The sequence below is a fragment of the Rhinopithecus bieti genome, unplaced genomic scaffold, assembly GCF_001698545.2.
Source record: "Rhinopithecus bieti isolate Rb0 unplaced genomic scaffold, ASM169854v2 scaffold_58095, whole genome shotgun sequence".
NCBI classification, from domain to species: domain Eukaryota; kingdom Metazoa; phylum Chordata; class Mammalia; order Primates; family Cercopithecidae; genus Rhinopithecus; species Rhinopithecus bieti.
Genome location: NW_016823660.1, coordinates 1,199,752 through 1,223,333, shown reverse-complemented (window position 1 = coordinate 1,223,333; position 23,582 = coordinate 1,199,752). Strand labels below are relative to the sequence as shown.

At 36.1% G+C, this 23,582-nt stretch overlaps 1 protein-coding gene across 1 annotated transcript in view; it reads left to right on the top strand.

Annotated features, from left to right (window-relative positions):
- Positions 1–23,582, top strand: part of WAC (WW domain containing adaptor with coiled-coil) — a 91,075-nt gene that overhangs the window by 57,892 nt on the left and 9,601 nt on the right. Inside the window, exons 5-8 of the mRNA XM_017861695.1 lie at positions 3,486–3,601; positions 4,484–4,593; positions 9,530–9,838; positions 22,158–22,403. Of these exons, the coding sequence (XP_017717184.1) occupies positions 3,486–3,601; positions 4,484–4,593; positions 9,530–9,838; positions 22,158–22,403 (781 nt within the window). The remainder of the gene's footprint in view (positions 1–3,485; positions 3,602–4,483; positions 4,594–9,529; positions 9,839–22,157; positions 22,404–23,582) is intronic.

Sequence of the window (23,582 nt, the reverse complement as noted above, 5' to 3'; positions counted from 1 at the left end):
AAAAAAAAAAAAAAAAAAAAAAAAAAAATGAGCTAAGTGTGGTGGTGTGTTTCTGTGGTCCCAACTTCTTGGAAGGCTGAAGCAAAGGATTGCTTGAGCCCAAAAGGTTGAGGCTGCTGCAGTGAGCTATGGTTGCACCACTGTACTTCCAGCCTGGCCGACAGGAAGACCCTGTCTCAGAAAAAAAAAAAAAAAGGTAAAATAAGAAATCATGGTATGACTTGTAGACTAAATTAGTCATGTATATTTGATTTTTCAAAGGGGGCTCTGAATTGGTGAAAAAATATTGCTTATTTTTATTTAAAAACACTGTAATTGAGATTTTCCCTTCTAAATACTCTATGCCAATTTTAATTTGCTGAGATGTGCTTAAGTTCAACCCTGTATGAGTTTGCATTCATATTCCAGCTCCTTTTATTATCAACTAAGTATCATCTGCATACTTTGAAGCTTTTGAGTCTTGAGCCAGGAGAGGTGTTTGTCACTTGTAGTCCTGGGTACTCGGGAGACTGAGGAGGGAAGCTCACTTGAGCCCAGGAGTTAAAAACCAACCTGGGCAATATAGCAAGACCTCATCTTGGGGAAAACGGAAAGAAAAGTTTGAGTCTCATCAATATCTACCATATTAAAAATTAAAACTGTGAAATTTAAATATTTCATTTAAAATATCAGTTGTGGCCGGGCGCGGTGGCTCAAGCCTGTAATCCCAGCACTTTGGGAGGCCGAGACGGGCGGATCACGAGGTCAGGAGATCGAGACCATCCTGGCTAACACAGTGAAACCCCGTCTCTACTAAAAAATACAAAAACTAGCCGGGCGAGGTGGCGGGCGCCTGTAGTCCCAGCTACTTGGGAGGCTGAGGTGGGAGAATGGCGCAAACCCGGGAGGCGGAGCTTGCAGTGAGCTGAGATCCGGTCACTGCACTCCAGTCCGGGCGACAGAGCGAGACTCCGCCTCAAAAAAAAAAAAAAAAAAAAAAAAAAAGTTGTAAACCCATTATTGGTAACATATGTAACATTTTTTTGAAAAGTAATTTTAAATAGATATTGAACATCTTGGTAATGTTTGACTTAATAGAAAAAGACACTTAGAATTTCGTAACTTCATATCTGCTTCTTCATTCAATCTGTTGTGATACATCCAGTGTTTTGTTGAGCCTCTGGGTAAACTTCACTATATGCTTGTGATAAAACGAGGGAGAAAAAAATCATGTTAGTATTATTATGAAAATAGTTTTGGTCTTGTGAAAGAGTCTTGGGGTTCCCCAAGGTTTCCTGGATAACACTTGGAGAGCTGCTTTAGAGCATATGTTGGCAACCATCCCAGGCCAAATCTAGAAAACTTTAAATGTTTGCAGGCCTTTTGTTTAAGTTCTCAATGTTAGATATTCTTTTTGTAAAGTTAAGAAATTTGACACCTGCTGTTGCACATCAGCATTGTAAAAGTTATCCCATAATTTGAAGGGTTTCTTTTTCCTTAACCCTTGAGGACGGCAGTGGAGTGGAGAAAATAAAGTTATTGATATGTGATTGTATGCTCTACCCTGGACTTTTGTTAAGTGTAAGACATCAGCTTGAACTAATCTACAATTTGACAGGCAAAATCAATGTAGTGTGGTAGACCAGTGCTCTGATTGTGAACTTTCTGTCCTGGAGGTTGTGCCAGAATGTTAATCACTTAAATACAATGTTTAGTTCAACTGACTTTTTTTTTTTCTTAAAGCACAACTTCTGTGAAAGAAACTGTATGTTTATATATTCAAATGCAAACTCCTTATTTCCTCCAGGGTAAGTTGGCAAACCATCACTTGGAAGAGCACTGGCCTAGACCGTGCTGACCTCTGGTGTCCTCTGTCCACTAGTCTCAAATCTCATTGTACCTCTTCAATCCTGTAATTCCACATAACCACTTGGCAAGCAAACCAAGTCTTCCAGATAACATCCTTAGAAGGGATCAGTTGCATAATAATTTATGTATAGGGAGGAGGGGGTGATAGAGAAGAACTTTCTGAACTTGGCCCTTTGTGATTGGGTTCCTAAAGCTTGATTGTAGGCTTCTGGAAGCTAGTGGGATTGAGAATTAACTCTCCACTGCTTTTGAGGTGTGGGGCACAGGGCTGCTTTGCCACCCTCATTATTTTGAGATGTAAACCTGAGCATATAAATACACGGCAGAGTCTGTGATCTTTTTCCAACTGCCTTGAGAATTATTAGGGGAATTTCCAAAATTTGGTGTTAATTTAGTGGAAATAATAGGCCTTTGGAAACCAGAGTTTTTTGTCCTTTGATAAATCACTGATTTTGTGACCTATAGACAGCTCATAAGTTCTCTAGGCTTGTTTCCTAGTTGTTAAAATTAAAGCTGGGCCAAGGGTAAGGTAGTGAATAAGACTTCGTTTCCTCAAGCTTGAAAATTGTGTCACAATACAGTGAACCCGGAAGGATAGGCTATGATAGTACAGTACATTATTTCATTTTACTTTTTTCAAGTGGTTTAATATTTTTAATTTTTTTTTTATTTTTCTAAATTGACAGTTGTACATATTTTTGGGATATATGGTGATGTTTCGATACATTCAGTATATTTAATAATGTTCAAATCAGTAATTTGTGTGTGTGTCATCTCCAACATTTGTGTTGGGAACACTCAAAATCCTCTTTTCTAGCTATTTGACAAAATATAATCAATGTTGCAGTAAGCTCCTTTGAAAAACTAATTAAGAAATTCAACCAAAGTACTTGAAATTCTACCAGATTTCCTGGGGCCAATCAGAAACTTAACTAATCTTTGTGAGATTCTTTTCGTGGAAACTAGGCCTTTCAGATCTTTCTAATTTCATTGTGATGTTACATTGCTTGTAAAAATACCTGGAAGAGACTGTATCTGATAATGTTTGAAAGACCATTTTTAGTTATGGGAATATGAGTGATACTGCTAATCCTGTATATTACATGAGAACAAGATCTTGTCGATTTTGAAGGTGAAACAAATTTATAGCTTTTAATTAGCTTTCTGTTTATGTTTACATATTTTGGTTCCTTTTTTCTCTGAGTAACAGTTAATACAGGCAAGATTGTTCTCTTTTATACCATATGTAATTAGTATTGTGCCTTAGAATTTAGAACCGACGATCTCACGCCATCATCTAGTCTAGAGTGCATTCCTCACCCCCATGTTACTGGATTTCACCAGTTAAAATTGTGAGGGATTTTGTCATGCTTTCTAAAATCAAGGTGATGTTAATTTCACAGTTTCCTTTGTCTAACAATCTAATTTTTATGCTGCTTAATTTTGGTATTTTATGAAGTTCTGTTCTTTGAAGCCTTTCATAAACTAAGGTCTTATACTTATGCAGATAATTGCATTCTAGTTCAGAGTACCTTTATCTCATAAGTGTTTTCCTGTATGTGTGCTTTGATGTTCTTGATATTTCATGTGATTACGTAGTATTAACATTTTCTAATTGTAAAAAATATATTTTTAAGCCTTATGATTCTGCAGATGACTGGTCTGAGCATATTAGCTCTTCTGGGAAAAAGTACTACTACAATTGTCGAACAGAAGTTTCACAGTGGGAAAAACCAAAAGAGTGGCTTGAAAGGTAATTAGCTTTTAATCTAATTAAACATTATTTTTCTAGCTTGGTTCTACAGGTTAACATCTTACGGCATTAAACATTCTAATTTAGCTTTTTTATGGTGCTACCCATCTGCACTTTTTAGTTGCAGTGGTTAGTTGCCCCATCATGTTTTCTATAATTTGTCTTTACTTTTAAAAACAAAAACCTGGCCAGGTGCAGTAGCTCGTGCCAGTAATCCCAGCACTTTCGGAGGCCAAGACTGGAGGATTGATTGAGCCCAGGAGTTTGAGGCCAGCCCTGGCAACATAGTGAGACCCTGTCTCTACAAAAAGTTAGCTGTGAGTGGTAGCATGCACTTGTAGTCCCAGCTACTAAGGAGGCTGAGGTGGGAGAATGGCTTCAGCCTAGGAGGCCACAGCTGCAGTGAGCCATGATGGTGCCACTGCACTCCAACCTGAGCGATAGAGCAAGATGCTATCTCCAAAAAAAAAAAAAAAAAAAAAATTCCAGGACAGCTAGGCAGCTGTCCACAAAGGCCTTTTGAATGGTCAGTATAGTTAATAAAATACTTACCTACATTTATGCATCTTTAATTTTGATGGAAATATTAATAGCTTAATAAAACCATAATGTTTCTTTCACATGTAGAATTAAAATTGATGAGCTTTGGTTATGGCATTAGTGGTATAATTAATTGGTATAGTTTTGCCATTAGTGAGAAACATTAGTGTTTCTGTTTGCCACGTTCCGTCTCCCACACCAGTTAAATTATGGCCATGTTCACTCCTTTTGTTTTTTATATAACATTTGTTAGGCATTTGGCCAGAGCTGTTTATTATGGAAACTCATGCTGCCCTCAATGTAATTTTTATGTGTTTATCTTATTTTTTTTTATTTTTAGAGAACAGAGACAAAAGAAGCAAACAAGATGGCAGTCAACAGCTTCCCAAAAGATAGAGATTACAGAAGAGAGGTGATGCAAGCAACAGCCACTAGTGGGTTTGCCAGTGGAAGTAAGTATTAATTTTTTTTCGTTGAAATGTATGTTTGATTTATTCGTATTATTTTTCAAATCTGTATCCATCGCCGTCTGCATATGTAAATTAAAATAAATAGAAACATGTAGAGATTCTTTTATGTTGGATTTATTATCCCCTACCCGCCACCATTTTGGTCCCCGAAAAGGGAAAAGATACATGGTAGAGTAGTATACGTGTGTGTTTCCTGCTGCGCATTATGGCTATAATGGAGCTGAATTGCAAACAGTAGAATTTTGTTTTAGATCGGTTTCCCCTGATCCCCCCAAACAAGAGCTTCCTCTCCCAGCCTACCTGCCTGCCCTTAAGTTGTGTCCTATTAAACTGGATACAGATCTCATCAGGTTTTAGTCTAATAATTGAATCGTAGCCACACACAAGTGACATCAGAATAGCTACTGTTTTTTTTTTTTTAAATGTTACCAGTGAGTAACTTGTTTATCCTTGTATTTAGAAACAAATGTCATCATGATCATAGATCTGTGTAACATCTCTATTTTGAATTTGCACACAATTTAAAAATGTCTAATAGAAAAGTTAAGCCTTCTTGTTCTAAGGTGCTGTCTTCATCTATAAATCAAACTGTGGGCATACTTCATTGTTCTTCTGAGGCCAGATTTTGTGCTAGTGGGACAATTTTGTATCCCATACATTTGTTTTGTAATTCATTCTCCAAATTTGAAGCTTTATTAAAGGTACTCTGTTTCCACTGGCTTCCCTTACCTTGAATAAAATGTACTCCCGGTGCTGTGGCTCATGCCTGCTGCAATCCCAGCCCTTTGGGAGGCCGAGGCAGGAGGATGGCTTGAGGCCAAGAGTTTGAGACTGGCCTATGCAACATGGCAAGACCCAGTGTCCACAGAATTAAAAATTAACCACCCAGCTGTAGTCCCAGCCACTTGGGAGGCTGAGGCAAGAAGATGACTTGAGCCCTGGAGTTTCGGTCTTCAGAGAGCTATGATCTTGCCACTGTACTCTAGCCTGGCAACAGAGTCAGACTCTGTCTCAAAAAAAAAAAAATAAAATAAAAATATTTAACTGCCACATAGACTACTCGGGTTCATTTTGCAATTTTGAGAGGAATTTCTAGGTCATGTTTTCTGGGAATTCTTAGGCTTCATTGTTTCAGTTCTGCTCCTGTAACTCAAACTAAAAAGTAGGGAATATGTTTGGTCTCAGAGGGATTATTGAGTTTTTGATGGGAGACAATATTTAAGATGAAACAGTAACAGATCTGCAGGATTAAGTGTGAAATATTAAATTTTTAAATCAGTGAAATAGTGTATAATTTTTTAAATGATATAAAGTACTGAAGTTGGCATATTGAAGAACATTGAATTTTGAACATTGAATTTTGAGGTGGAAGAATTAGATTCTAGTCCCATTTCTTTTTATATCTTAATTAACTGACTTTTGTCAATTAAAAATGAGAGAGAGGTTTTCCTCTAGACATAAACAAGTTGCACCCAGCTTGTGAGTTTTTTGAACAAATTGCAGGGTAGGGGATGCATAGAAAATGAGTGACAGATGGCTGGGCGCGGTGGCTCACGCCTGTAATCCCAGCACTTTGGGAGGCCGAGGCAGGCACATCCCGAAGTCAAGAGATCGAGCCCATCCTGGCCAACATGGTGAAACCCGGTCTCTACTAAAATACAAAAATTAGCTGGGTGTGGTGGCACGCCCTGTAATCCCAGCCACTCAGGAGGCTGAGTCAGGAGAATCGATTGAACCCAGGAGGCGGAGGTTGCTGTGAGCTGAGATTTCACCACTGTACTCCAGCTTGGGCGACAGAGCAAGACTCTTGAGTCTACAAAAAAAAAAAAAGTATTAGATAAGTATAAAAATAACTTGTTTTCTTCATGATTTCAAAAGTATGCCATATTTGTAAATAATTAGGTAAAACGTTTAAATTCCATGACCCTGAAACATTTTGGAATATGGACTTTTTTCTGTATGCTTATAAATGTGTATACAAATTACATATATATGTATTTCAAAAATGAGATTCTGTATTACTGTTTTTTACCTGTTATTCAGTAATGTATCAGGAATATGTTTTTATGTCTGTTTATAATTCTGCATTTGTTACATTGATTGCATAGGTAAACTTTCATCAATAAATAATCCCCTATCAATGAATACTTGGAAAGTTTTCAGCCTTTCCCTACTATAAACAAGATGATGATTCATATCTACCCACTTGTCTGATTACTGCCTTCACTTAAATTCCTAGATAGGCAAATGATGAGTCATTGTGTCTGTGCTTGTGTTGAAATGTAGTCATGTATCACACTTTTTTTGAGTTTAGGTAGTGTTTGAGAAAGAACCTTAGCTGTGTTGCTTTTTTAAAAGATTGGTCAACTTAGTAATAAAGTCAATCAGCCATTCAAGGGTTTAACTTAGTCTATCAGAAACATGTTGGCAGAGTGTTCGCTTGTGTTCAGTATATTGGTATTTGTGTCGAGTGTGGCTTAAAGCTTATTCTTGACTACCAATAAAAAAAACTTTAGGAGATGGCAGAGGGGGAAGGATTGGAAAGATTTTTACATGTAAAGAGATAAAGTGGGTTTTAATGAGGTTTTTGTTCATTTTTTTGCAATATATTAAGTGTTTGTAAAGCACTAAAATATTTTAACAAAGGCTGGACATGGTGGCTCATGCCTGTAATCCCAGCACTTTGGGAGGCCGAGTCGGGTGGATCATCTGAGGTCAGAAGTTTGAGACCAGCCTGGCCGATGTGGCGAAACCCCGTCTGTACTAAAAATACAAAAATTATTTGAGTATGGTGGTGCACGCCTGTAATCCCAGCCACTTGGGAGGCTGAGGCAGGCAGAGATTTTGGTGAGGCGAGATTCATGCTGTTGCACTACAGCCTGGGTGATAGAGTGAGACTGTCTCAAAAAAAAAAAACAAAAAAAACATAAAATATTTTATCAAATGTTAATATTCTCCTCAACCTGATGCTGAAAATTATATGGATAAAATTTTAATTTGCTATAACTGCTACTAATTTTATTTTTGCGAATCTGTGCTTTATATGTTGATGGCTTATGTTTAGAGAAACCTTTCTCAACAGAAGCACTAATGACATTTTGGGTGAAGTAATTGTTTGTTATGGAAGGCTTTCCTGTTTTGTAGGTTGTTGAGCACCATAACTGGCCTCTCACTAGATGCCAGTAGCATACCTCCCCTCTCTCCAGTCAGGACAAGCAAAGCACTGCCCTCTGGGAGGGTGGCAAATAGGCACTGCTTTAACTGTGTTTATTTAGAGTTGTAAGTATAGAAAGCCGTTACAGCTATAGCTTCCCCTGTTCCTGTAATGCTGCTGCCCTTTTTGTTTTTTAACTTAAAAATGTTAGAAGTATCATCCTTAATTTCCATTGGAGTACATATGCTTGATACATTTTGACTAGCCCTATCGAACTGAAAGGAAGCTTTCTTGGTTGAGGAAATAAAAATTGTATACAGGGTTGGGCATGATATTATCCTGTTACATCTGTCCCTAAAGGTTTCTGTCTTAGTAGTATCCTCATTGCAGGTAGAAACTGTAGAATAAAATTTTTAAAATTTTATATTCATGCAAGTTGATAGCTTACTGATATATTACTGTCATACAACAGATGTTTGTATTCTGTTCATTTTGTAGATTTTATGTTGTATCCTTTATAACACTGAATTTTATATGTTAAGTCATTGTCAAAAGACCTTGTGCTTTGATGTGATTGTTTTTTTGGGTGGTATTCCGGTACTTTTTGTTGTGGTGTACCATGTAGTGGTTGTGTACTGACAACTTTGAAACTGACTTCTACTTTGAATGTTCCTCCTCCGTTGTTTTGTCTTGGTCTTTACAATTGGAGGAGCTGTGAATTGGAAAAAACAATGCAATAATCAACAGAGAGGGCATACTTTAGTAAAATTATTATACATCACATGCATGGATTTTAGGTCATTTCTCTGCTTGGAGGTTATTTGAATTCTTTAGTTATTGTTGGGAATATTGTAATTTAGATTGAACACTTCGAATGAACTTTAACATGGTCGTTGAAATTTTCCTTCTTTTGTACTGTTTTGAGGAATCATGGTGTTAGAATTTAAATTGTTGATAGATTTTAAGCTGTTTTCAGTATTTCTGAGGTTAAAGTATTTTTGTGGGTTTAAATTGAAAGGGGATTTGTTTTTAATACAACTAGCGATAAGTAGATTGTTCTGACTGTGCTGTGTGTGTTGGACTTCTATTTTCAAATAGCATTATGCATCATGATTTTATTACTAACTCTCTGGTTATTTGTAACATTAAAAATACTACAGATTGGTTTACTTACTGTGTTCACAGTTCATCATAACTTCAGTCATCTTAAAATAATTTCATTTAAGCCTTCGTATAAACTGCTTTAGAGGCAACTAATTAGCTAACGTAGTATTTAGAAAGACCAGGCTAGTAAAGCCTAATATTCCTTTGCAGTCGAACCACTGTGAATAATTCAGTTATTAAAATCTATGACCCATAGTGTAAAAGAATGAAGCATTTACTTTTCTGCTTTTAAAACAATTAAAAAATTTTATGAGATGGTATTGTAACTCCATGTTGATTTTGTTGTTGTTGTTTTTTTATGTTTTGTTTGAACTACAGTGTGATTCTAAGGAATCCTTAAAAAATGTGTAGCCCCCTTGATGAAATATGAGTATAGATGAATATTTATAGTTGAGCAAAAACTCCTCTTCTTCCAGTATTGCATATTTACATGCCAGTGGTAAACTGCAGACACTAACTGGGTTTGCAGTTTTATAAAAGAATATGTAAGTACAAGTATGTTGCTGAATTAGCTGATGTTAAAGGTAGGATTCTAATGTAATCTTTTTTCTTCCCCCTTCTGTCATTCCAACATCTGTTTTTTCGAACTGTGAACTAAAGTGGAAGACAAGCATTCCAGTGATGCCAGTAGTTTGCTCCCACAGAATATTTTGTCTCAAACAAGCAGACACAATGACAGAGACTACAGACTGCCAAGAGCAGAGACTCACAGTAGTTCTACGCCAGTACAGCACCCCATCAAACCAGTGGTTCATCCAACTGCTACCCCAAGCACTGTTCCTTCTAGTCCATTTACGCTACAGTCTGATCACCAGCCAAAGAAATCATTTGATGCTAATGGAGCATCTACTTTATCAAAACTGCCTACACCCACATCTTCTGTCCCTGCACAGAAAACAGAAAGAAAAGGTATGCCATTATTACTAGATGCTGCACGTTGAACTATATAGTTTCTAAGTTTCTTATATATTACATTATTTCCTTTGGCTTACAAGTCTCCGAATTATAAATTTTTTAAAAAGTCTTTTAGAATGTTTCTGTGTAGTTGGGTGTAGAGTTAGCAATATTTAGCTTTTTTCTTTAATTTATAATTATCCAGCCTCAGAACTGTTTCTTATCTCTGGATTAAGTCAGGTGCTTAATGTGTAACAATAACAATAATGGTTTAAGTAATTTGTTAAAGTCAAATAACTGTCTCTTCAATTTTCTTTTTTTGTGATCATTGTCTTGACAGTTTATAAATCGTCTCAGTTTTCTCTTAATACTTAATATGAATAGAGATATTTTAAAACGAATTCTGTATAACATTTCATTATTGGTTTCAATTTGCAATTAGAAAATTAAGTTGTGGGCCATAAGATAAGGAGTGTTAATGTCTGAGTTGGACCTTAAGTCTGAAGAGTGGAAGTTAAACATTGCAACCCAAATTGTGTTTATCCAACTCAGTGTCAATAATCATAGCATGTTTAAAAAGTTACAGAAAAATTTTAAGAACAGCTACTTGGAAGGTGTGACACAGCATAAGTAGTGTGATGAAATTTGCATAGACCATTCACAGTCCGAAACTTGTACTTCATAGTATGTTTTAAGAGTCTAAGGAAATTAAAACGCAGTAAATAAATTGTCACAGGTAAATCCATTAGCAGACCATTAGTAAGTGTTGATGCACTTTTAAGTGTCCTGTGGGTTTAGGAGAGGCTTGATACGTTAATTCACATTGATTTAATTTGTTGGCAGAGGGCTCAAGTAGTTGGATTTCTTTTGTTTCTGATTTCCCCTCTCCTTGAACTACAGTGTGATTTTAAAGAATCCTAAAAAAGAACTTGTAGCCCCCTTAAAATCTAGATTAATATAGATTAATATTTATAGTTGAGCAGAAACTAAACTATCAATACATGTTGTTTGAAATTTTCTTATATTACATGTATGTAATACATGCATATGTACTATGCATGTTATTTGAATTTTCCTTGTTATTCAGCCATATACTTTATATATCATAGAGTACATAATGTGTCAGATTAATGCTTGTTCCAGATGTCAAATTCGGTCAAGATGGTTTGTGCCAACATTTATAAATAACATGTTGGATTTACCCTGTGACAGAATTAAATTTGCAAAGAGAAATACTGAGAGATGAAATCTGAATTAATGCTATAGTTATTATATTTTCCATAGGACATTTTGGTTTTTAAATTTCCTATAATTTTGACAATTTGCTCACAGAAAACTTTATTTTAAAATCCTTGTCAGTTAAAATTCTGATGGCCCTTTGAAAGTATTTATCCCATGTCACCTTTGTACATTTAACACTTTTAACTCCTTTTGAAATTCTTCCTCTGGCTTCTGTGATACTACCCTCCTTCAGTTACCTATTTCTGTTCCTTCCTGCTTCTTACATATCAGCATTTCAGCCTTTTTTCCTCTGTTTGGTTCTTTTTCTTGTTCACCATATTCCTTGGTAGTCATTTTGTTACTGTTATGACTACCAAAGCTTTAGTTCTAGTTCAGACTTATGTATCTACGTGTAAACTCTCAGTATTTGTTACATATCCTCATATACAATGTGTCCCTAATTTCTCCCTTTCCCACAATTTATTCTTAGATTTGCAGTAATTGACAACACTGTTCTCCCTAACTTTGCCTTATTCTTAAACATTCTCACCCACCCACCCATTGCCAAATCTTGGGCTCTGTCTCCTAGCACTCATTGAAATTAAGATTCTCTCTTTTCGTTGTAAAAATCTTTCGTGGAGATTTCACTTACTGAAATTCAGATCATCTCTCTCTGTTTGTTAATTTGTAAAAATCACTGTGTTGCTTAGACTGATCTCAAACTTTTGGCCTCAAGCAGTCCTCTGGCCTTGGCCTCCCAACATGCTGGGATTACAGGTGCAAGCCACAGTGCCTGGCCAGGTTCTCTTGAAATAATCTCCTGATTATCTTCTTACCCAATCTGTCCACTTAACAATGGCATCGTTATACAATTTAAATTGAATTGTGTCAGCTCCTTGCTTAGAAACTTCTAGTGGTTTTTTAAACATCCAAATGATAAAGTCCATACTTAGTAAGATTATAGCAAGCACTTGACAGGATGGTTGCAGTCTGTTTTGCTAGCTTGATCTCCACCCATTTCACTCTTAATTCTCTAATTCATCTGTTGCAAACTTGGACATTTCTTAGGACTTGCCATTATCTTTCCTGTCCTGAGCTTTTGCTAAATAGAACATGTTCTTTCTTTCATTGCTGTCCTGTTGAATCCAGTACTCTTTTGTAACAAAACTTAAACATTGTAATTTCAGTTTTTTCAATTAGATTATATCCCCTTTAGGGCTCAACATTATGTTTTACTGTATTTCGTACTTTATTCATCTTCTAACCCTTCCCTATGCAGTTTGATGCTAATTGTCTTATGTTCATTTTAGTTTATACTTAAAACAACACTGTGAGGGAAGGTGGTAATATCTCTGTCTTAGAAATGAAGACCCTAAACATTACCCCAGTTCAAACGTGTAGTGTTAGAGACAGCTTCTCCACAACCCTGTTCTTTCCTCAAAACCAGATATAATGAAAGACATAACATACTGCACATCTGTGTCATTTTGGACGCTCGTAATGTAAAATTTCTGACAGAGTAGATTCGAGTTTAAATTTCACGGTGTGTTTGCTAATCACAAGCATTATAGTATTCTTAAACTTGTAGGAAGAAACTCGATTACCTACCATGGAATTACCTGTTTATATAGGGGAAATTGTGCAGCCTTTCCACGTACTTCTCCTTGTATGTTAATTGAAGACTGTTACATCCTTAGATAAGTTTTATAGCAACTTTAATCTTTACAGATTGTTTTCCATTTAGTCTGTTTAGATTGTTCATTTCGATTGTTCTTCGTGTTTCTGAAGTGTCTGTTTGGCATATTTTTTTTTTCCCTCAACGGGGACCTCCATGTTTTTTAAATTAAGCGTTCTATTGACTCTTCTCATCAACTTAGTGATTTTACTTGTTTAGGTTTTTTGTTTTTTGGGTTTTTTTGTTTTTTGTTTTTTGTTTTTGAGACAGAGTCTCGCTCTGTCGCCCAGGCTGGAGTGCAGTGACCGGATCTCAGCTCACTGCATGCTCCGCCTTCCGGGTTCACGCCGTTCTCCTACCTCCTGCCTCAGCCTCCCGAGTAGCTGGGACTACAGGCGCCCGCCACCTCGCCCGGCTAGTTTTTTGTATTTTTTTTAGTAGAGACGGAGTTTCGCCATTTTAGCCAGGATGGTCTCGATCTCCTGACCTCGTGATCCGCCCGTCTCGGCCTCCCAAAGGGTTTTTCTTAACAGTTAAATAATTTATATTAAGCGCTGATGGTTCAAATCAGGTTGGCCTGTTGGTCTTAAGCACTAATAGTATAGCTGAGCTGTGTCTAAAGTTGTCAGTGGTGGATGCTGTGTACAAGAGCAGAGTCTTTGTCTTTCTTAACCACTGCTCTATTCCTAGTGCTTGACAAATAATAGGCAGTGTGTAAATGTTTGTTGTAGATGCCTATACAACAGTGTGTAAATGTTGGATGGATGCCTATACAGCGTGTGTAATGGATGTTGTATAGGCATCCATGTTGTATGTGTAAATATTTGTTGTAGATGGATGCTCTAAGAACAGGTGTTGAGAGTTGGGGGCACTTGCACTGGTCATGGTTTAAAAAAGTATTTGAAGAAAAATAAGTTTGTATATGTGTTGCGCATCTGATTAAAGCATACCAGCAATGGATTTAGATCTGTTTGATGCCAATGTGTCATTTGAGAGAAAGAACCTAAGGTGAAATCAAGGTTTTTGCCTGTGTGAGTGGTCAGAAGGGTAGAGAAAGCTGCAGAGCTCTTTACTTTTGCAGAGAACAGTCTTGATGTTAGGTAGAGTGAAACAAGGGAGTGAGGTGACCCCGTTTAGGTCTATATTTGTTTGTTAGGGGAACATTTGAACATCTATGTATGATCACTTTATTGGACAACCATAAAAAGAGAAACTCTGATACACCAAAAAAATGTAAAACTGAGTTTTATCAGTTGATTCCCCAGTGGCCATTTTAAACCTGCTCTAACTCTGCCATCCCTTCCAGATTTGTGAAATGACGAAAGAGGAAACGTGGGTCCTTATTGTTTGCTATGACCAAGTTGTCAGGAGAGTTTAATAACCTTATTCAAGGCCGGGCGCAGTGGCTCAAACTTGTAATCTCAGCACTTCGGGAGGCCGAGACGGGCGGATCACGAGGTCAGGAGATCGAGACCATCCTGGCTAACACGGTGAAACTCCGTCTCTACTAAAAAAAATACAAAAAACTAGCCAGGCATCCTGGCGGGCGCCTGTAGTCCCAGCTGTTTAGGAGGCTGAGGCAGGAGAACGGCATAAACCCGGGAGGCGGAGCTTGCAGTGAGCCAAGATCCGGCCACTGCACTCCAGCCTGGGCCAAAGAGCGAGACTCCGCCTCAAAAAAATAAAATAAAATAACCTTATTCAATAAGTTCCTTATTTAGTGATTTAGAATTATGATTTATTAGCAGAGATAAATTTGAAAACAAAACAAAGTAGCCATAGGATTAGACCTATTTAGTAACCTCAAGCTAGCTCTCAGTATGAACATATGTAAATAATCACATACTCACATGTTGGTGCCATATGTAATGGGCAGGACAGACTAGTCATGTTAATATGAGGTGTGAGTCAGTCACTTGAAGTAAAATTCCCTTCTGTTTTTATGCTATCTATAGACTAAATGACAATTGAATGAAGTCAGAAACTTCAGTATGTATTAAAGCTAGGCTCTTAAAGCTGATGTAGATGGTTGGTCATTAACTGGCAGTGGTAGTGGGCCAACTTCAGCACTCGGTTGATTTGCTTTAAAATAATTTTTAGGGTTACTACTCATGAAAAGTTATAAAGATTGGCCATAGTTATTCCAATATTTATTGAATAATCGAATACATTGGTGTAGGAGTTTAGTCTTAGTCATTAAGTTTAACTAGGTTTAGTCAACTTAATGAAGAAATAACTGATCAAAAGAGTATTAGGAAATATTGTTTCCTAATGAGGGTAAGGAAAATATTCATCAAGACCCAAATGGATTTGTCTTTTTAAAAATTAATAAATTTGACCATATATAAGACATTTAAAACTTCTTTATGGAAAGTTAATAACAGTAAGCTAAGGTTGAAAGATAAGTATCAGACAGGAGAAAATACTTAAAACATAGTTAACAAGATATGTTGAAGATACATAAAAAAATACAAAGCATTATGAAAAAGACAATCCAATGGAACCATAGACAAAGACTAGGAATAGAAAATTAGAAAAGGGCAATTGCACCAAATACAAAAATTCACTGAGAATGGATTAAAGACCTAAAGTTAAGAACTAAAACACTAAGACATTTGGAAGAAAACAAAATCTAATAGTATTGGAGTTGGCCATGATTTCTTGAAATATAATACCAAAGCACAGGCAACAAAAGAAAAAAATAGGCACTTCATCAGTATTAAAAACTTGTACATCAAAGGGAGTGAAAGTGCAATTCATAGAATGAAATGAAATATTTGTAAATCATGTATGTCGATAAGGTATGAATGAATATACGTAGAAGTCGAGCTCAACCACATAAAACAACATAGTTCATAAATGGGCAAAGGACTCGAATAAACATTTCTGCAAATAAGACATTCTGGTGGCCAGTAAGCACATGAAGAGGTGCTCAACCTCATTAGTCATTAGGGAAATGCAATTCAAAAACCATAATGAAATAACACTTAATACCCGTTAGGAAGACTATTATAATTAAAAAATGGAAATAGGTGTTTCGGAAGATGTGGAAAAATTGAAACCCTTGTACTTTTGGTGGGAGTGTAAAATGATGCAGCTACTCTGGAATATAGTTTGTAAGTTCTTCAAAAAGTTAAACATAGGATTATGTGTAGGATCTGGCAATTCCATTTCTAGATACATACCCAAAAGAAAGGCAGAGACTCAAACATGCTTACATGTGGTTGTTTCTAGTAATTCACAACAGACAAACATTAGAAACAATCAAGTGTTCATCAGCAGAGTGAAATTCTGATACATGGTACATACAACATGGATGAACCTTAAGAATATTACATGAAATAAGCCAGGAGGAGAAGGATACATATTTTATGATTCCACATATACAACAGTACCTAGACTGGGCAAATTCATACAGGCAGAAACTGGAATAGTAGTTACCAGGGACTGTTCGATGGTGTCTGGGGTGGGAGTGGGTGTTAAGTTTCTGTTTGGGAAGATGAAAATGTTCTGGAGAAGTATAGTCATGATAGTTGCACAGAAACGTGGATGTACTTAATGAAATTGCCTTATACTTGTAAAATGGTTAAAATAGTAAGTTTGATGCTGTGTATACTTTACCAGGATAAAAACAATGCAAGAGAAAGATTGCTAGTGCATGTTGAAAATTAAGATTACTATGAGGATATTTTTCACTCTTGAGACTAGTGACAACAATGGAATGTTTCTGGGAAGCACAGTATGTGGGAGTGTGTAAGTGGGTCTTGCTAGTATGGGATGTCACTTTAGCAATGTCTGTTGGAAATTGCTTATCTTTTGTATGTATTAACATGAAGATTTTCTCAGTTGAATAAAACAAGTTAAAAAAGGATACTGTCTTCATTATAAAACATCAGCGTATTTATGTACATTTATAAATGCATTGAGATCTAGAAGGATACATGAGTAAAAATACTCATGAATTTAAAAATTAAAGTCACAGATTTAGGTGTTGTCACCTACCTACCTTATGTTTTTTTCCTACTACACTTACATACCTCTTCATAATCTGCTGTGTCTCCCATGTAACACCACTATTACAAAATAAAGCAGTCTGCCTTTGTAGCAGTAATTTGAGTTTCACGTGTTCCCTTGTCCTGCTCAGTGTTAGAGCAACTGTCAAAACACAACAGGAAAGTAATGATTAGAAGTGCGCTTATTACCAGTATCATTTTAGATCTTCCGTATATTGAAAAGGATTTGAGATACCAGAAAAATGCAGCTCAGAAATAAAGTTTGGCTTTATGCTCTTTACAGTAGTTTGCAAGCGTACCTATAAGAAGAGTTGAAGTGATAGTTTAAACCCTAGAAAGAGGTTATAGCAACAGATTTTTACGTGTCTAGTCTTTGGTAGGCTGCCACCCCCCACCCCAGCAGAATTTGGAAATACAAGTGAATTATTTATAATTACAAAGCATTAAGAAGTGTTGTCTCTTAAAGCAAATACCTACAACTTAAAATCGAAGGGTGACATTTATGGCACATACCAAATAATTGGTCAGAGATACACAAGGCACAGAAATATCAAATGGGAGAGTGAAGGAAAGTTTAAAATAGCTTAGGAAGAGATCACAAAATACCCTTTGAAAGATCATAGGCACACACAAGTCAGCACTAGAGCTAAAACCAGGTATTATTCCATTACCAAAGAATGATTATGAAAGACCATTAAAGTAGGAGTGTCCAATCTTTCGGCTTCCCTGGGCTTCATTGGAAGAAGAATTGTCTTGGTCCACACATAAAATCTACTAATGAAAGCTGATGAGGTTTTTTAAAAATTGCATGTTTTAAGAAAGTTTACAAATTTGTGTTGAGCCACATTCAGAGCTGTCCTAGGCCTCATGAACGAGCTTGATCTGTAGTCTAGGTTTCCTGAATGCTTGGAAAAGTTTGCATTGAAGCAATGAGAGTCGGGCTGATACTCTTCAAGAGCAGAAGAATGCATTGAACTGAGTTGTTAATGAGAAACACTGCATTCTCTCTTATGTAAATTCATTTGTGTTGAGCTGTTTTCAAAGATGTGGATTTTGTATTTATGTTCAGTTTGTTGCAAACATGTAAAACATAAGCACGTTAACCTCATATCCTAACAAATTAGCCGAAAAGGTTTCAGACAAATGAAAGTGTTAATTAGAATTAGATATTTGTATACTAAAAATACATTGATTTTAAAAAATTACTCCAAAGTTTTTTTGCCTTTGTGTTTACAAAAGGTGGTTTGAGTTATTTTCATCAGATTATTTAAAATAAGTTAAATTTGTCTTTACATAGTGTTATTTAGCTTTATGAATATAGCGTAAAATGAGCTGTTCATCATTTTCTTTGTTACCTCGATGGAAGTGTAAGGACTACCTTCCCAGCATTATCAGGTTTTTTTTTTTGTTGTTGTTTAGCATTATCAGTTTCGAGGCCAATAAAGATGATTGGCCTAGAAGTTAAATGCAGATGCTCGTGTACATGCTCCTGTTACCTGTATTGAAGAATGCTGTCGTTAACTGGCATCCAGGCAACAAGTTTATGTTGATGCCATTTTGGTGCCGAGTCCTGTTTTCTACAAGGGCTACAGAGAAAAGTACAACAGGCCGGGCACAGTGGCTCATGCCTGTAATCCCAGCACTTTGGGAGGCCGAGATGAGCAGATAGTTGAGGCGAGGAGTTCAAGACCAGCCTGGCCAATGTGGCACAATCCCATCTCTACTAAAAATACAAAAAAATTCGCTGAGTGTGGTGGCACGCATCTGTAATCCCAGCTGAGGCAGGAGAATCACTTGAACCCGGGAGGCAGAGATTGCAGTGAGCCAAGATCGCGCCACTCCAGCCTGGGTGCCAGACAATGACTATATCTCAGAAAAAAAAAAAAAAGTACAACACAGTTCCTCTCCTGAGGAAGCTCATGTTCCTAGTACAAAGAAGGGATAATAAATGTTATGTAATAGAAGATACTGAGTAATATGCTAGATTTGGAGTAAGGGCTCTCCGAACCAAAGGGGAGGGGCACCCAACCAACACTTTAAATATAAAACTTCTACCTTTTATAACATTTCAGTGATAAAACTATAAAAATTACCTCTCAGAATAGCATTTTATGTTTGTATTATGAAACTCAGTCCGCTATTAGTATTATTTATGTAGATTGAGGTGTGTAACATAAGAAATATGTAAATAACTTGCAACATGTTATGGAAGGACGTTTGTATGTGTGTCTTTGGTTGAGTGAGTGGCTCAATAAAGTGTAAATACAGCATGCTGTAGACCTGCATGGATAAAAGATTTTGCTTCTGTCCTTGATTGTATCCTTATTCAATTCAGTTTCCCACATTGCGCTATATTTTTTCTTTTTTGCTTTGTTTTTCTTTTGTTTTTAAAGTTAAAAGGAACCTTGGAGGTTCTCCAGTCTATTTTTGCGTAAACAGCAAGTAGTGCCAGAATCACACATAGAATTTTTACAAGTTGTTAGATATGCCCAGGCTTCCGTTCAGTAGATGTGACTTGGAGCCCAGGTATCTGTTTCCTTTAGTTTTTTAACTTTAAAAGTGATTCCGATGAGCAATCTGTTGAGGACTAATACCTTTATTAGAAGGTTTAATAAAATCAAACCTTTTCATAGAGAAATTCTGGCCTTCAGAGATGTCACTTGCCCAAGAGTCCCATAAATACTAAGTAAGATCAACTGGTTTCCACACTACTCACCTATAATCCCCCAAAACTGCAAAAGAAGTCTATCGTTGGGGTAAATAAACTTATTAAATAGAAATTAAGGATGTTTTTGCTATTTTTTGTTAATGATGATGTGTATTTGTTTTTGATTTTGGGGTATTTTCCCTTTTGCTTGGCTTGATGAGCAACACTGAAGGAGTTTTAAGCCCTTCTGTTAATTTTTCCTGTCTCGTAGATTTGGTAGCACCAAATAAAGTTGTAAACACCTTGCACTTTCTTCTCCAACTTGTTTCTGTTAAAAGCAGAAGAAAATTTACAGAAATAAAGAATGAGGATAATTTCAGGGGGATATTAATACTAGTTTAATTCATGCAGTAAGTAGAAACAGTGTATTTCATTGTTAATCAGGATGCCCCCAAGTTGTGTGTGAAAGAACTTTTAAGAGGGATGCGATCTGGAGAATACTGCTAATAGACTCTGTAATTGATTGCCGCATAAAATACAATAGCTGACAGCAGTGGGGTTTTGGTTTTTTTTTTTTTAAATACCGGGTCTCACTCCCATTGCCCAGGCTAGATAGCAGTGGCTCGATCACGGCTTACTGCAGCCACGACTTTGTGATTCTCCCACCTCAGCTTCCTGAGTAGCTGGTACCACAGGCGCAGGCCACCACACCTGGCTAATTTTTTGTAATTTTAGTAGAGACAGCATTTTCCCATGTTGCCCAGGCTGGTCTTTGAAATCCTAGGCTCAAGCAATCACCTGCTTTAGCCTCACAAAATGCTGGGTTTATAGGCATGAGCCACCACGTCCATCTGACAGCAGAATTTTCACAAGGAAAACTTTTATCGTTTTATTCGAGTTTCTTTATACTTGTCTATGAATCCAGAACAGCAAAACTGAAAATAATAGGCAGTCTGCTGGATTCAAGCACCCTCCTTTAAAAGTGTATACCCTGACACAAATAAAAATATCTTAGTCCTTCTGAGTTCATCATGGTTAATCAACACATTTTTGAACTGTACTTAAATCAGCTATAAGATCCACACTTCAGAGAGCTATTATCCTAGTTTCTTTGGACCATTATAGAACTGTACTTAAATCAGCTATAAGATCCACATTTTAGAGAGCTATTATCCCTAGTTCTTTTGACCATTATAGTAGTGTAAAAAGACTCATAGGCAAGTCTGTTTTCAGTAAGCTTGCTATTACTGTATATATGATCTTGAAAATCTTGAAGAAATAGATCATTCCTAGTTTTGTGCTAAAATAAAGCAAACAATGCTGTTCTGATAGTCTTTGAATATTTCTCCTGATTTACATATATCTGAGTTTCTCTGAGGATGTGTACCTAAAGGGGAATTACTGGGTCATGTAGTGTTTGTGTCTTCAACTTTTCTAAATAATGCCAAATTACTTTCCAGTGTGGTTGTATCAATTTATTATCCACCAGAAATGTTAAGTAAATGTTCTCATTACTCTGCCAACATTTGGTATTGTCTGACTTTTAAATTTTTGCATTATGGTGAGTGTAAAGGGTTATGTTGCTTTATTTTACATTTTCCTGATTCTGAATGAAGTTGAGCATCTTTTCTTGAATTTCCTAGGCATTCAAGTTCCTTCTTTGAAATAATGTCTTCTGTACATTTTTCTATTGGACAATTTGTCTTTTTTGACTTACAGAAGTTCTTTAAATATTCTGATTACCACTTTGAATATAATTGTTTTGCTTTTTGTAACTTTACACATCTTCTGCTTGGTGTTACAGATACCTTTCTGTGTTTTCCTCTAATAGTTTTAAAGACTTAAATACCTACACAGAAGTTCAGTCTACCTTTAACTGGCTTTGTTTTAAATGTAAGTTTTTATATTTGGCAGGACATGTCCTGCTGGCAGTGTTCTTTTTCTTCAGGATATGGAATCTTCAGGATTTATGTTACTAGCTTGTCAAATACTATTAACAGTGCTCTTGGGGCTTTGATTACAGTTACATTAAATCTATATAAATAATTGAAACAACAGCTTTCAAATAATTTTCCATGCATATTTTATTCATCCTTTATTTCTAAATACTGTAAGGTGGGTTGTTTTACTATGAAAGTGTCCTTTTAATTTTAATAATCTTTAATTGAAACAAATAGCTCATTGCCTTATATATTGAATTACAGAAGGGAAGTATGTAGTTACAAAACTCAGTTATTAAGTATATAAAAGTCTTTTCTCATCATGTCTTTAGCCCATTCTGGTTGTAATCACCTTGGTACCTATCCTGATTTGTGTTAAGACCAATGTCATATTTAGGTAGGTTGTTATTGTGGCCATAAACATTTTTCACCTTATTTTATGAGATATAAATTAAATTCTGTAGAATTATATTGTCCGTTTATCCTAATGGAAGCTTACTTGAATATGTGGTTAATAAATAATTGTCTTTGAGATAGCATTGCTAGTGGACAGATTGGTACTTTTCAAATCAGATATGGGTATGATTTACCAGGTTTTATGGCTTCAGGTTTATCTGACCTGTGTTGTTCAGCTTTCTTACCTACGAAGTAGAGTGAGAAATGTCTGAATCATTGTTCTAGTCACTTGGATGTTTACTGAGCATCCTCTGTGCGCCAATGTAAGGGTTAAATGAGATTACTTGTGTTAGGCACCTGGCACATGCGAGATGTTCTTTTGATGTTTGTTCTGATTTTCTCTATTCAAGTAATTTTTCAGGTTTATTGTCTTTTTATTTAGAATCTACATCAGGAGACAAATCCGTATCACATTCTTGCACAACTCCTTCCACATCTTCTGCCTCTGGACTGAACCCCACATCTGCACCTCCAACATCTGCTTCAGCGGTCCCTGTTTCTCCTGTTCCACAGTCACCAATACCTCCCTTACTTCAGGACCCAAATCTCCTTAGACAATTGCTTCCTGCTTTGCAAGCCACGCTGCAGCTTAATAATTCTAATGTGGACATATCTAAAATAAATGAAGGTAAATCTTTGTAAGTTTTTAAAAATTTATTTGCATTGTGCAAAGTTATGTAAGTAGTAAAATCCTCAGTTTAGGAATGGTCTTTGTTTTCTTTTGAAATTTATAGTTGAACATTGTTTTTTTTGTTTGTTTGTTTGAGTTTGGAAATTTATATCCACTGTAGTTTAAGACCATTGGTAGTATGATTGAGTTAGTGGTGCTTGGATCTTGTGTATATTTTTCAATACTTGTTATGCGTCTGGTAGTTACTGGAGATAAGCCATTCTATGTACGTAATGTTTATGGTGAAATTTTACATCAAAACAATAGAGCATTTGTTGAAATTGGTATAAAAACTTCTGGTATGTTTCTAAAAAATCTGTATAAATAATTACTCAGAATATTTAAAATATGCTAATTACTAGAAAAGTAGGAATTCGGGTAGCTACTTAAAACACTTTTAAAAAATTCTGAGAAGGGAGGAGATGGGTACTAGATAAAATGTTGTCATTTTTTTCTGATGAATTGCATTATTTAATTCCAGCCTTGCTTTTCAGTAATGCTACTTATGTTTCAGAATATTTAGGCAGCCACTTTGAAAAAGTCTGAATAAAAATAGATGTGGTTTAATTTGCAAACTATTCAGAGTCACACGTTAATTCTTAAGAGCATTGCAAAATTTTCTGTTGAGAATGATCAATTTTTAGGCCAAGGCAGGTGGATCACCTGAGGTCAGGAGTTTGAGACCAGCCTGACCAAGATGATGAAACGCTATCTCTACTAAAAATACAAAAGTTAACCAGGCGTGATGGCACATGCCTGTAAATCCCAGCTACTCGGGAAGCTGAGGTACGAGAATCGCTTGAACGCAGGAGACACAGGTTGCAGTGAGCTGAGATGGTACTTCTGCACCCTAACCTAGCTGACAGAGCAAGACTCCATCTCAAAATAAATAAATAAAAATAAAATGATCAGTCTTCTGGTGTACATTTTCACATAATATACTTAAAAGTAGTGTTAAGTGGTTAAGTTCTTATCCTAAAAATAAAGCTATCTTAGGCTAGTTGGTCATTAGTCTGTTCTTACTGTCCTTAATTTTTTTGTATTTTTATTTTATTCTCTAACCACACAGTTCTCTTGTGTGGTAGGTAAATGTTTCTTTCTCTTTTCTTTTCTTTTTTTTTTTTTTTTTTTTTTTTT